Below are 12707 nucleotides of genomic sequence, written 5' to 3' on the forward strand. Positions count from 1 at the left end.
ATCCTCAAACCACACGTTCATCCCCCAATCTAAACTACAAGCCCACCGAAACACCGAAACAACCTATACTGCCTTCCAAATCATCTCCACAACCAACCTCGCCAAAAAGCTCATCTCCCTCCCTCTATCATCCCTCCCACGCCAATCCCACCTTACCCACACCTCATCACCACCATCACCCTACGGCGACCCCACAAAATGGGACATACTCTGGCTCGGGCACTGCGGAACCGGCATGCCTCGTGCAGCCCCCGGCCAGCACTCCCAAGTCTACGACCACGCAGTCCACCGCTGGATAACCTTAACGCATCCCAAAGACGCCACAGTGCCCTCGCCCCAGCACCTAAAAGCCCATCCTTTCCAAGGCGATCTAGACGCTCTCGGTACGGCTTTCCCACCACACACACGCATCTACCACCGCGCAACCGGCGGCACCCTCTGCACAGTCGGATACGCCGTCTCGCAACGCGGCGCCCGGCGCTTACTGCATCAATTCGGGGTGGCAGGTTGGAACGGGATCTTCGACAGTGAGCTAGGGCGTTGGTGTGTTGGGAACGATCCCGATATGGGGCGGCAGGCTCAGCACGCTTCTGGCAGTGCTAGGGGAGGTGGCGGTGTGGGTGTGAAGGGGGATGAGAGGGTTTGTTTGACGACTCAACCACCTGTTTTCGCACATCATCATCCGAGTGGTGGGGAGAGTGATATTGGGGGGTTGGGAGGCGGGTTTGCGAAGGGGGTTGAGACGAAGTATCTGAGGTATAGTGTTAGGATGAATTTGGGGGCGTTGGTTGGGAGGACGGGAGGGGAGGTTGGGGCGGAGGGTTTGGTGGATCAGTGGCCTGATGGGGGAGAATGAGGGTATGGATAGGAGGTCGGGCTTGTGTATAGGCATGAATGCGAGCCAGGCAGGGACGAGTGGGTGAAGTGTCATGAGTAGTGGTTATTCTTCAACTTCTCTGCCGTAGCTATTGAGATCCACCTACTGTGGCTTTTCTTTCGGTCTTTAGATCACCTCTTCCTCCTCGCCCTCCTTCTCGAAACAATGCACGAATCGTTCCCCTGAGACAAAAACTTCCCGGTACCCGCCGAGGCGTTCTTCCTTTCTCCCTCCAACCTTGTGATTAAAATAGGAACGAACGACTCGAAGGTATCATGAACAAACAGGCGGCCGTCCCGTCGTGCCCTTCCTTGTAACGCCAATGAAAAGCCAAAATAATGCTCCCTATAAACAATGCACAAGCTCACTGGGTATAATGACCTTGCGCCTTTTGTGTTCAAATAGACCCAATGCGTGCTGTAGATGGTAGCTTCGACATGACTCCGGGCTCCGCTGGTAGCATGATCGGTGTTGCGCCTATGTTATATGCTATCGCCTTCATGGGATCCAGTGCTTTGCGTGCAAAGTGGTGCAAATCGTCTGTCCTGGTCGGGTCGGCTGGTTGCCGGTGGCTTCATCCAACAACGGTTGGCGCTCGAGTCCGTCTCGACCCTCCAATCGCAGAGATAAACCGTGCGGAATATCGAACACAAGTATCCTACGCATGGCAAAATCGCATCCCTCAAAATCCTCAATGCTTTTGCGCGACCAGCTCTTCACTCAATCAGCGGTTTCCGTACGCCTCCCACGATTGCGATACCGAGTGCGCGCAAGCCTTCTGGGTCGTTGGATCGAACAATGGTACTGGCGGGTAACATGGGGTTGTCAGGTGTGACGTGTGCGGCGTCCTTGGCTGCCTGCTCGATGGCCTCCATTTCCTCTTTACAGCCTGCATGGTCGAAAGGACATACCACAATAGGCTGACGGAGCAGAATGTCTCGGGCTGACGACATTTGCGCCTGCGTTCAGTCAGCATAATTTTCAGCTTGCAATTCGCCCAGTCCAGCCTACCTTGACTGTGAGGTAGTACTCAATCTTGTATAGAGTACCAGTCGTCGTAAACCCAGTAACAGCGTACATGGGAAACTCCTTCTGCCCTCTTGGGATAACACCTGCGTTGTCTCGTAGATCTTTTGCGGGGAAGACCAGCCCGAGGTTCGTGAAATAGCCCGCTTCGGGCATCCTCACCCCGACGTGTTGCTGCGTTTTTGCCAGCGTCTTGACTTTACGAGTCGGTTCATCTCCTTCGTGGTTGAAGATGATCTCTTCGTCTATGCCGACTGTAATCTTGTTGATTGTGACCTTCTTCGCCTTGCTCAGCCAGTCGGGGTTGGGACTCAATTTGATGTATACTGAGACTGGGTCCATGGGTCCATAACTCCATCTCGGCAGGCTGATCCCAAGGGTGACGAGGTGATCCGTCACTCGTTCTGCGCTTTCGGGTCGATTGTACATGCCAAAGGTAGAAAGCGTGTCGTATCGTTGTATCGGCACGGCAAAGGGATACTTTTTCTGTTCCTGGGGCCCTTGCTGTACTGTCACGACGAGTTCGTAAAAGGTCTCAGCCGTCCGACTCGGTAGTTGTAGACTCGCGGGCGGGACTCTCCTCGCTACCTCCTCGCCGCCCCTTCCATACGGTATGAAGATGACGAACGGGAGGTCCATACATAGTATACTCTCATGCTCTCTTCCGGGTGAACATCGATATAGAAGCATTTCCTTACCGACGATGTCGGTAATCTCTTTGCGCGGGGCTGCCAGATGCTTCTTCGTAACCGAGTCGGCGGACGGGTGTATGGTTTCGCGACGGTGTAATGCGATGGTGACGAGGGAGACATTGACGGGCGCCGATACTCCAATGAGTGGCCGTATCTCGACTTTGCCTTCTATTCGAGGCTATGACATGTCAGCAATGGCCAGTACCCTTGTCGAAGGGGAGTCGGTCATACAGCGACTCGACGCGGCTGGATGGAGCGCAAGACGCCCACTCATAACGGAAACAGATTGGAGACACGTACTAGTGTTGCTGATATGCCCGGATAGCCAACCAGGAAATTACTGTTTGGCGGTCCTGAGACGCGAACGAAGGCCGACATGTTCGTTTCTCGCAGCGCAGGCCTGGGAGGGCAGCGGGCGCTGCATGGGCGTGTCCGTGGCCTTTCAGAATGCGGTGCCCTCGTCACTCGTCGCGCGTTGGAGGCTCTAGGGTAGTGATGCGCCGGGCAGCTATGCCGTGCTGGGAGCTAGGTAGCCTTCCGGGCAGCCAATTGTGGGGTTGAGATGATGTAGGCGCCTCGTATCTCGAACCCGCGGGGCTCAGCGTGGCAGTGAGGCCGGTGGGTGCGCGGCGGGCCGACGGCTAAGGTTTGCGATGTAGGAATGGGCGTGTCTTGGGTGAATGCGCGGGGATACTGTGGTGGATTACGTCCCGAGCGTGGTAGGGCTGTCGCCGGGTGGAGCTTATGCGGCGGCGCTTATGATGAGGTCGGCCGTCTGCCAGTGTCGCGAGCAGAGGAGGCAGCGTGGGCAGCGGGCGGTAGCAATGATGATGACAGCGAATGCAGGGCGATTGCACACAGTAAGCGCAGTCGGATAGACGCGCGATGTTCTAGGCGCGACGAGGTGGAGGTGGATGGGCGCTCGACTTCGAGGGTCCGATTCGTGCGCCATCATCGCTCCTTCCAAACCACAAACACGACTGATCTGCACCCACCACCATGTCCGTCACAGTGAGTCCAACCGCCTGCCTACTTCGGGCCTGCTGCTAACAGCGACTAGCTGCATACCTCAAAGGGCGATATAAAACTCGAAATATTCTGCGAAGCCGTCCCCAAGACCGCCGAGAACTTCCTCGCCCTCTGCGCCTCGGGCTTCTACAACTCTTCACCCTTCCACCGCCTGATCCCCTCGTTCATGGTCCAGACGGGCTCGCCAGCCTCAGACCCAAAGTCCAAGACTTCCACGTCCATCTACGACACGCCAAACCAGCTCTTCGAGGACGAGCTTCGGCCCGCGTTGCGACACAATGCGAGAGGCATCTTGAGCATGGCGAACAAGGGACCAAATTCAAACGGCTCGCAGTTCTTCATCACGTTTGCGCCTGCGCCGCACTTGGATGGGAAGAACACCGTCTTTGGGAAGGTGCTCGAAGGATGGGAGGTGCTGGATGACATGGAGGCCGTTCAAGTAGACAAGAAGTCAAGACCGCAGGAGAAGATGGAAATCAAGAATGTTACCATTCATGCAAACCCGCTAGCAGGATGAACAATCTGTTACTGGGCACAGCGGTAGCAATGCGACTTATGTCAAGCTGGAAGCGTAGTGTTTGATTGGAGCCTGAAAGATGTCGCGTCATCTGCAGAAAAAGAAAGCGCGGATCAAGATCTGAAAGAGTCGACCATTCACACTATTGGCGTCGGGCAGAATGATATCAGCTCGCTATAGGCATCACGAAGCATGGACGCAGGGAAGAGTTGGAAGAAGATCATGTCATACTGATCATGGCTGGCGAGGCCTTGGTATCTACGAGCGCCGACCTAATACACGAGTCAAGGAAATCTAAGAGACATCGAAGTTAGCCCTACGCGCCATTGGTCGTTGTCCCGTTCGCTGCCATGTTAGCCGCATGCTCCTCCTCGTAGCCCTCCGTCTTCATGTCGAGCAACCCAAGTTCCTCCTCCTCCGCCTCTGTCCTCTTGTAGTCCTCGACCTTGATCTTTGGGTCGGGCTCCGGTGCCGTGAAGCTCTGGACGTAGCTGCTGGCGAGAGGGTCTTCGAGAACGAGAGTGAACTTGTCTTCGCCGTTGATGGCTGCAGAGAGGTTGTGGAAGAAGGTGTTCCACTTCTGCTTGGACTCTGAGTCCATTGAGTCTCCTCCTCCGCCAGCGTCAAAGATGGAAGATTTCAAGTCATCGCGTACTTGGGTCAGTAGACCTTCGATCGTGGTGAACCTGCCACCAAGAGTACCGGGTTCAACGCTGAGGTTGAGCTCGAGGCAGGACATGGCGCATGATTCGGCCTTGAGGATATCTCGCGACAGATCTTCCTTGCTGTCAACGGTGACTGTGATACGACGACCCAGCTCAGGAACTTCCCCTCCGGTTTTGACCTCGTTACTTCGGTCTGCATTGCATTAGCAGGTAAACGTTGATTGTTCCATGATATAAACTTACATCCGCAGTGATCGCATACTGTGCTCATCAGGACCACCTGCTTGAAGTGGGGAATGTTGACCATCTTCATGTTTGTGGTGCACGACTTGGTGCATCCCGGGCAGCTGGCAGGGAAGGAATAGACCTGGTTCTCCACAATATCGTCCTCATCCACGTTGTTCACCATTGGGGCGTGAGAGGATGGCATCTCTGGGTACATTTGGGAAGCGTGGTACTCTGGTCGGATCTCTGTGGCAGGCGCTTCACCGCTGGCGTCACCGCTGGTGTCGCCCAGACCGAGCGCTTCGTTTTGCGCCGCCGTTCGTGGGTATTCGTTGCGAGAGTATTTTCCTGCGCCAAGTACACTGGGGGGTTCGATTGACGAGTTGCCGGCAGGGTCGTCGATCGTGATCTTGAACGGCAGCTTCTCTCCGGTGGCCATCTGCTTGATCGTGGTGATGACTCCCTGCAACTGCTCGTAGACCTCTGGCATCACCGCCTTCCTCTCCTCCTGCTTCTGCTCCAGGTCTTGCGCTACCATTGCGAGAATACCCTCCACATTTGTCAGTTGTCCTCGCCCTTGTGGTATCTCTAGATCAATGTCCTCGATTCGGAACACTGCAGTATCGCTCTTGATAATCTGACGGCTCAGATCGTCGGCCGTTTCGACTTTGAGGGAGAACTTGATGCCTCGTTGCTGGATCTCGCCGGCGGGTTGAACCTCGGAGTTCTTGAAGTGGCAATGCGGGCATGAGAAGGACATGAGGACGATCTCGCGGAAGAAGGGTATTCTTGTAAGGAGGAGGCGCGTAGTACCCTTTGAAATGTCAGCTGAATTTATCATTACTTTTCAAATGCACCCACATCTTCGTGACAGTTCATGCACATGCTTTCGATCTCGTCGACCACCTTTGTGTCGTCGTTGTCTCCCTGGGCGCTCGCCTCGGCGACCTTGCGGCCCATGTCCTCGAAGAGATCCTTCGCAAGGCTCTGTTGCTGTGCCATGTTTGCAATCGATTAATGTCGGTGTAAGGTGTTGGACAAAGTAATTTTGCTTGCGACTGTATTGACTTTCGCAAGTTCTGATGACATAACTTCTCGAATTTTTTGAGCCCCGCGCTTGCATAGCGGGGTGTCCACGGGTCGCTAGGCCCTTCCATGCAGGTGGGCTGCATTCACTCAGCCCTACGGGACTTACAGCGCAAAGTCCATGAAATCGAGTCCGCCCGTGCCCGAGTCTTGTGTCTTCTTCTTTTCAAGCATAGCTTGCAGGCCGCCTTTGCGTGCCCTCTGTCTTTGCTTGCTGCTTGCATTAATCGTCTTTGGAGCTGTATCGTCTTCTTTCTTAGTCGTAGTCGGAGCCGCCGACGTTGAGACTGTATCCAACAGAGACCGTGATCTCTTGACCTGTCTGCGAGGCCTTCGCTGAAGCGTCTGAAGTGTCTCTCGTTCGCATCGCAAGCAGGTATACCGAATACTTTTCTCGGGCACCGACGACTTTCTGCCAGTGTTCTTGCGCTTGTCTTTGTTCGAAACCTTGCACGACCATCCTGGAATCATGACATTCCCGCATGCGCCGCAAATACTTCGTCGGAGGGCATCCGTCTCCTTGCTTGAAATACCGACTTCAGCATCTTCGATTAGCTTGTTGCATGCATTACCTAGAAACGCTGCCGTTGTTGGCGAGGGAATTGCGAGGAGATGAGCGGCTTCCTGAAGGAACTTCGCCCTCAGCTCTGTTTGAGTTGCTGAAGCCATGTGTCTAGAGGACCTGGATGACCTCTGCGCAGATCTTGAGAAGCTTCCTGCAGGTCCAGTATCTACACGTGCTCGCTAGCTTATCATAACTCCGACCCCCGACGCTAGGGCTGCAGGGCCGTGCTCTTACTTTCTTCGACAGCAGCATTCATTGCAATGTTTACTCTGCGCGTATTGCGATTTCTGCGCTAGTGTACTGCGCAACAAAGCTCTAGCAGCAATTCTGCGATCGCGCCACTAACAAGCCTTGCTCTCACTAACTACCCGTTCACCAACCTCCAAGTATGGCCGCCCTAGAACTGGTAGAACAGCAAGGCATGCGCATAGCAGTCGAAGGTTGCGGCCATGGAGTGTTACACGAGATCTATGCGTCTGTCGCGAAAGCTTGCGAGCTCAAAGGCTGGCCAGATGTGGATCTCTTGATCATTGGCGGTGACTTCCAGGTACGTCAAACCTTCATAGCGCTCATCCAATGACTGACTTTATAGGCTGTTCGAAACGCGTCCGATCTCAAGGCAGTATCGATGCCCTCCAAGTACTACGCCATGCACGACTTTCACGAATACTACTCAGGCTTGCGCACAGCCCCGTATCTCACCATATTCATCGGCGGCAACCACGAAGCGAGCAACTACATGTGGGAGCTCTACTACGGTGGGTGGGCCGCGCCAAAGATATACTACATGGGCGCAGCCAATGTGATACGGCTGGGACCACTGCGCATTGCTGGTCTGTCTGGTATCTGGAAAGGCTACAACTACAAGAAGCCACACTATGAGCGCTTGCCCTACAACAGTGACGACGTCAGGAGCATCTATCATGTTCGAGAACTCGACGTGCGGAAACTGCTTCAAATACGGACGCAGGTTGACATTGGACTGAGCCATGACTGGCCGCGCGGTATGGAGTGGAAAGGCAATTACCGGCAGCTCTTTAGTTGGAAGCCAGACTTTGAGCAAGAGGCCAAGGACGGTACTCTTGGTAGTGTTGCTGCAAAGGTAGTCCTCGAGCGCCTGCGACCACCTCATTGGTTCAGCGCCCATATGCATGCTAAATTCCCCGCTGTCTGGGACCACGCAGAAGTTCCGAATGCTCCGCCACCGCAAACAGATGCTGATAGTGCTATCCCACGAGTCGTGAACGACGGCGAGATTGATCTGGATGTATCAGACGAGGAGCCGATACCAGCGCCTAAGAACGATGCCGAAATTGATCTTGACATGGATTTGGACGACGACGAGGTGGCCCCTGTACCAGTCGCAGAGCCTAAGAAGCCTATGCAATCTGCTGATACGGAGAGCAAAACTCAAGTTCCAGAGGACATTCGCAGCCTCTTACCGGAATCATTCTCACGTCCGAAGGCTGAGATAGTACAGACCCTCCCCTTTCCTGAAGACATAACGAACAAGACGACCAACTTCCTCGCACTTGACAAGTGCTTGCCCAAACGGAGCTTTCTGCAATTGCTGGAGATACAACCACATACACCTGCAGAATTGCAACGGCCTCTACGATTGCAGTATGACACGGAGTGGCTTGCCATTACTCGTGTCTTCGCCGATCACCTCACTGTAGGCGACCCTTATGCGCAAGTTCCTGCAGACAAAGGCGATGCGGTCTACCGACCTCTTGTGGAGAAGGAGATAGCTTGGATCGAAGAGAACCTTGTTAGAGCTGACAAGATGATGATACCTGAGGATTTTACAGCAACTGCGCCGACATACGACCCCGCACTAGGCATACATGTCCAGGCTACCCCGCAAGAGTACAGTAACCCGCACACTCAGTCATTTTGCAACTTACTGCAGATCCCGAATGTGTTTCATGCGTCAGATGAAGAGCGGGCACAATTAGCGCAGAGCGGTCCGAGACCGGAGCAACAGCGGTCCAATCGAGGTGGGGGAAGAGGCGGAGGTGGACATCGAGGGGGTGGGCGTGGCCAAGGGCATAGAGGACGTGGGAGGGGCGGAAGGGGTGGTCGTGGCCGGGGACGATGGTGATGACTTAACCGTATGCCTGAGCCGATGCGAAAGTTTGGATGATGCAAAGGAAGTCGTCATGATCCGTCCAGCTTATCCAGAGCCGCACTACTCAAACTTCAAAACAGTCTAGCAGAGTGCGCAATTGCCGTGGACTTGCGATATGCTCCACGACACCAGTGTAGCCTCACGATGGCTCGATGGCCACGACATTGTATACATGACAAGTGCAATTGGTGCCCAAGACTAGCAAATTGCACACGCGGCTAGCGTCGTGTGTCCGCTTATATCTGCAACTTAACCTCGAAAAGTCGGCTCCGCTGCCCACTTGACATGACGGATGGCGCAGAAGTTTGGGGTCTACCGTTGTCACAGACCCACAAGGGTCCGGGCGCCGGACAGTTTGAATGAGGACCCTGCACGATGATGTCGACTAGCTGTCGACTAGCTGCCGAGTATGGCATTTCACATACACCGCAAACCTAGGCGAGGCCTCTCGTTTGAAGCTTGTACCGTTGTCGCAATCGTTCGCTGGCAAGCGGAGCCGGGCGGCGCTTTAGACAAGGCCGTGATTTGGAAACTATAGCCAAAGTGGTGGCTGTAATATTGGATGGCTCTCGTCCTACGTCAGAGGCCCGGCCATACTCGCGATGGACGCAGCGGACCCGACGAGAACACCGCATGCGAGCTGCCGTCGTGCGGACACAGTTTCAATATAACTGCTGCGGATAAAGTGCTCAGGCTCGGTCTTGCCTCGCGACTGCCTGGGGATCGTGCTGATCGCAGGCATGTTAGGCGCAAGTTTATTTGACACGGCGAGCCGATATTCGCAAGCTGTGGCGAAAGGGTTGCGCGTGCTGAGCAATAATACCCAAGGCTCACAAGGTCGCCGCTGTCGCGCTGCGCATGACTGGGCAGAGGTTGGCGGCGGCGGGTCGGATGCGCAATCCTGCCAGCAGTCGTGCGAAGACGTCCGTAATCTGGTTGACGCTTTCAAGCGGCTTGGGAGAGCCCTTGCGGATATGTCAGTCCTGCGAGCGCTGCTATTTCCAGTACGCTCACCCATGGGACTGTGCGACCGAACACTTGTCGCACGCGGTTACGCGCCCGTTATGGCCGCACGAAGACCGTGTGGCTGCCAGCAGAACGCTGTCCAGAACGTTTTGGTACGTCATACCCTGCCCTTAGCGCCGCCGTTATATGCATCGAGGCTTCGCGATCGGCGGGACAGACCCTGGATCGTACTGTAGCAAGTCCCTGGCCTCGTGTGCCGTCGACACACGGACCCCGTCCACCTGCTCGTCCACACACGCCCTGAGATATGTTTAAAAACCTTTCGCCGCCCTTGCATGCCTAGGCTTTGTTCATTACTCCGGCATATATCGTCTACCATCGCTTCGAGCTTTCACCCTTTCCACTCTCGCTACTACACTATTTCCGGTATCCGCAACTGCCTGCTCTCTTGGTATACTATATCCGGACATTGCCACATCGACGTCTGGAACATATACCATAAGCCACGCTCGACACATCACTCGTAGATCATATCAGCCACCCAGCACTATATATCGATACTGTGCTATAAAGATCTGCATCTCCCCACATCCGTTCACACATAACGAACGTCCACCCACTTTATCACTTCACTACCACTACCGACGCAATGGCCTCCCGCTTTGTCGAAAACCTCGAAGAGGTCCCGATCAGTCATCCCCACCTCAACGTCTCACTGGACGACATCCTCGCAGAAGAGAGCCGCAAGAGGTCCTCTTCTCAGTCATCCGCTAGCTCAGACCCTCGCCGGTCAGGCAGCAGCTCTACACCAAGCCCTACATCGCCCACTGCCACCGAAAGCAAGCTCAAGCGCGCCTTCACTCTGGGCAGCAAGAAGGGTCGCCGAACATCATGATAAATGAAGTTCGACGCGCATCCATTTCTTGCGTCAAAATTCCACATGCCCATCACGAATATCTACGAACAACGGTTATCAGACCATAACGACACCACCAAGACTTTCTCGACCAAGCGTTGGAAGAGAATAGTCATCGCCTGACGAGCGCCCAGCCGTCAGTCAGCCTTCGCCTAGCCGACACCCGGATGAATATTGAAACGTTATCACAACAACATCCATAGCGTGGTCGCTAGTGCCACGACAAGCACGCGCCCCATAACACACGCGCCCCATCGTCGTCATCCTTACACCGCCACAATGTGCGCTTTAGTGATGGAAAGTTACGATGGAATTAGTGCTTGGAATCTCTGGTAGTGGAACGGAATTGTCTTTGACGTTATCTTTGCCAGAAGATTTCTGTTTTCATACTAGCCGCGAATCGCAGCACACATGTATCTAATAATCATACACTTCTTCAACAACCATGTGCTTGATGCGGTAGTCTGTCAATCTTGAGACACATGATGAATGCAGATACCTTGATCATGCTGGTCAGCCATCCAAAAGCAATCCCACTTCCACCGCTATGTTGGCAGTACCGATGCCCACAGTTGTACTTGCACTCACTGGCACGTGTCCTTGTTAACTCGCCAGGTTGGATCGTAACTACTCAGCACTAACTGCGCAACTCCCTCTGTCAGAAGTCTAGAAGAAAGATGCATCTGATACCTAGACCAATGCCAACTGTTCAAGCTCCGACGTCCTGTATCCGCCTGAACCACCTATTACTACCTACCCCCTCCTAACGACCCATCACCAAGCAGACCTCAAGCCGCCATGACCACAACAACACCCGCCTCCCTAATCGCGTCCCTAGAATCCCACCTCGCACCCACCTTAGTCTTCACATCCCCACCAACATCACCGAGTCAACCGTCACTCCATCTAATCCCCCCAGCTACCCTCACCAAACTACGCAACATAGGCCCTGGCCGCGTGAAAGACATGCGTACTCTCGGCCACTCGAAACAGATCCTCAGCCACATCCCCATTGCCGCCGCACCGCCAATCTGCAGCAAGATCAACGACACGATGCATTCGGCGGTCATCATGAACGGGGAGAAAGTCGCTGCGCTGAGTATGTTGCCTTCAGAAGGTAAAGAGGCAGCGAAAGAGCTGGCGAGGTGTGTGGGTAAGATGAAGTTTGTAGGCGGTTGTATTGGGATGAGTAGGCAGATTAAGTTGGAAGAGGTGGAGTGGGAGGACCTTTGGGATGTAGCGGAGAGGTATCGAGTGCCGATTCTGTTGCGGGAGATGTGGCCGGTAGGATCGGAGGTACGCTGCGTTTCTGTCCTTCAGATATTCAGAGGAAGAGAAAGCATGTAGACTGACATGCGCAGATACCGGATTACCAACACAGTTTCCCTTCTTCGGTGTCCGCGCCTCTCCTGACACATATCCATTCGTCGCAAACTACTTCTCCTCTCCCGCTGTTACACCTCTACCTCAGCTGCGTCTTCGACCGCCATCCTGCTCTCCGTATCATACTCGCGCATCCGGGCGCGCTACCCTCGCTCATTCCACGCATCGAGATGCTCCTCAACACTATCCCCTCTGCAGATAAACCGAAGCGAAGTTTCCTAGATGTCTGGCAACACAACATCTACCTCACAACGGTGGACGCACAAGACATGTCGAGTCTAAGAGCGCTACTGGAACGGATACCCGTAGATAGGGTGTTGTATGCGAGTAATTACCCGCTTGAAGAAAGAGGGAAAGAGTTGATGGAGGAACTCAGGGAGAGCGGATTCTTGACACAGGTAGAGTGGGATAGAGTGGCGTGGGGGAACGCGGAAACGGTGTTTAATTTGAAAGGGGCAAACATGAAGGCAGGGAGGAGGTAATCTGCGTGTGCAGTGTGCGACGACCTAAATTGCAGGTAGCGGAAACGTAGAAAACAGTCACCTGGCATGCGCAAAGGGTATTGATAGCTCATTCCTGTGCATTCATGGTATGTGTATATGAACGCCCTGCCAAGTCATGACTCTCAG

At 54.3% G+C, this 12707-nt stretch overlaps 6 protein-coding genes across 6 annotated transcripts; 3 read left to right on the plus strand and 3 right to left on the minus strand.

The window, feature by feature from the left end:
* Positions 1-1593: 1593 nt before the first annotated feature.
* Positions 1594-2973, minus strand: J4E84_009827 (uncharacterized protein; the record flags this gene model as incomplete). The annotated part of the gene is made up of 3 exons (XM_049392387.1): positions 1594-1836; positions 1889-2773; positions 2896-2973. The coding sequence occupies 3 exons, from the start codon at positions 2971-2973 to the stop codon at positions 1594-1596; spliced, it is 1206 nt and encodes a 401-aa protein (XP_049239794.1).
* A 621-nt stretch (positions 2974-3594) lies between these two features.
* CYP10 (Peptidyl-prolyl cis-trans isomerase cyp10) lies at positions 3595-4141 on the plus strand (the record flags this gene model as incomplete). Its single annotated transcript, XM_049392388.1, has 2 exons — positions 3595-3606; positions 3656-4141. The coding sequence occupies 2 exons, from the start codon at positions 3595-3597 to the stop codon at positions 4139-4141; spliced, it is 498 nt and encodes a 165-aa protein (XP_049239795.1).
* Positions 4142-4457: 316 nt separating this feature from the next.
* Positions 4458-6033, minus strand: J4E84_009829 (uncharacterized protein; the record flags this gene model as incomplete). The annotated part of the gene is made up of 3 exons (XM_049392389.1): positions 4458-4999; positions 5050-5845; positions 5893-6033. The coding sequence occupies 3 exons, from the start codon at positions 6031-6033 to the stop codon at positions 4458-4460; spliced, it is 1479 nt and encodes a 492-aa protein (XP_049239796.1).
* A 189-nt stretch (positions 6034-6222) lies between these two features.
* On the minus strand, positions 6223-6786 carry J4E84_009830 (uncharacterized protein; the record flags this gene model as incomplete). Its single annotated transcript, XM_049392390.1, has 1 exon — positions 6223-6786. One exon carries the CDS (start codon positions 6784-6786, stop codon positions 6223-6225), a length of 564 nt encoding a protein of 187 aa, XP_049239797.1.
* A 284-nt stretch (positions 6787-7070) lies between these two features.
* On the plus strand, positions 7071-8786 carry J4E84_009831 (uncharacterized protein; the record flags this gene model as incomplete). Its single annotated transcript, XM_049392391.1, has 2 exons — positions 7071-7229; positions 7275-8786. 2 exons carry the CDS (start codon positions 7071-7073, stop codon positions 8784-8786), a joined length of 1671 nt encoding a protein of 556 aa, XP_049239798.1.
* A 2875-nt stretch (positions 8787-11661) lies between these two features.
* On the plus strand, positions 11662-12560 carry J4E84_009832 (uncharacterized protein; the record flags this gene model as incomplete). Its single annotated transcript, XM_049392392.1, has 2 exons — positions 11662-11991; positions 12057-12560. The coding sequence occupies 2 exons, from the start codon at positions 11662-11664 to the stop codon at positions 12558-12560; spliced, it is 834 nt and encodes a 277-aa protein (XP_049239799.1).
* Between the last annotated feature and the right edge of the window lie 147 nt (positions 12561-12707).

This window comes from Alternaria hordeiaustralica (assembly GCF_023758085.1).
Source record: "Alternaria hordeiaustralica strain BMP 2776 chromosome Unknown scaffold_33, whole genome shotgun sequence".
NCBI classification, from domain to species: Eukaryota; Fungi; Ascomycota; class Dothideomycetes; order Pleosporales; family Pleosporaceae; genus Alternaria; species Alternaria hordeiaustralica.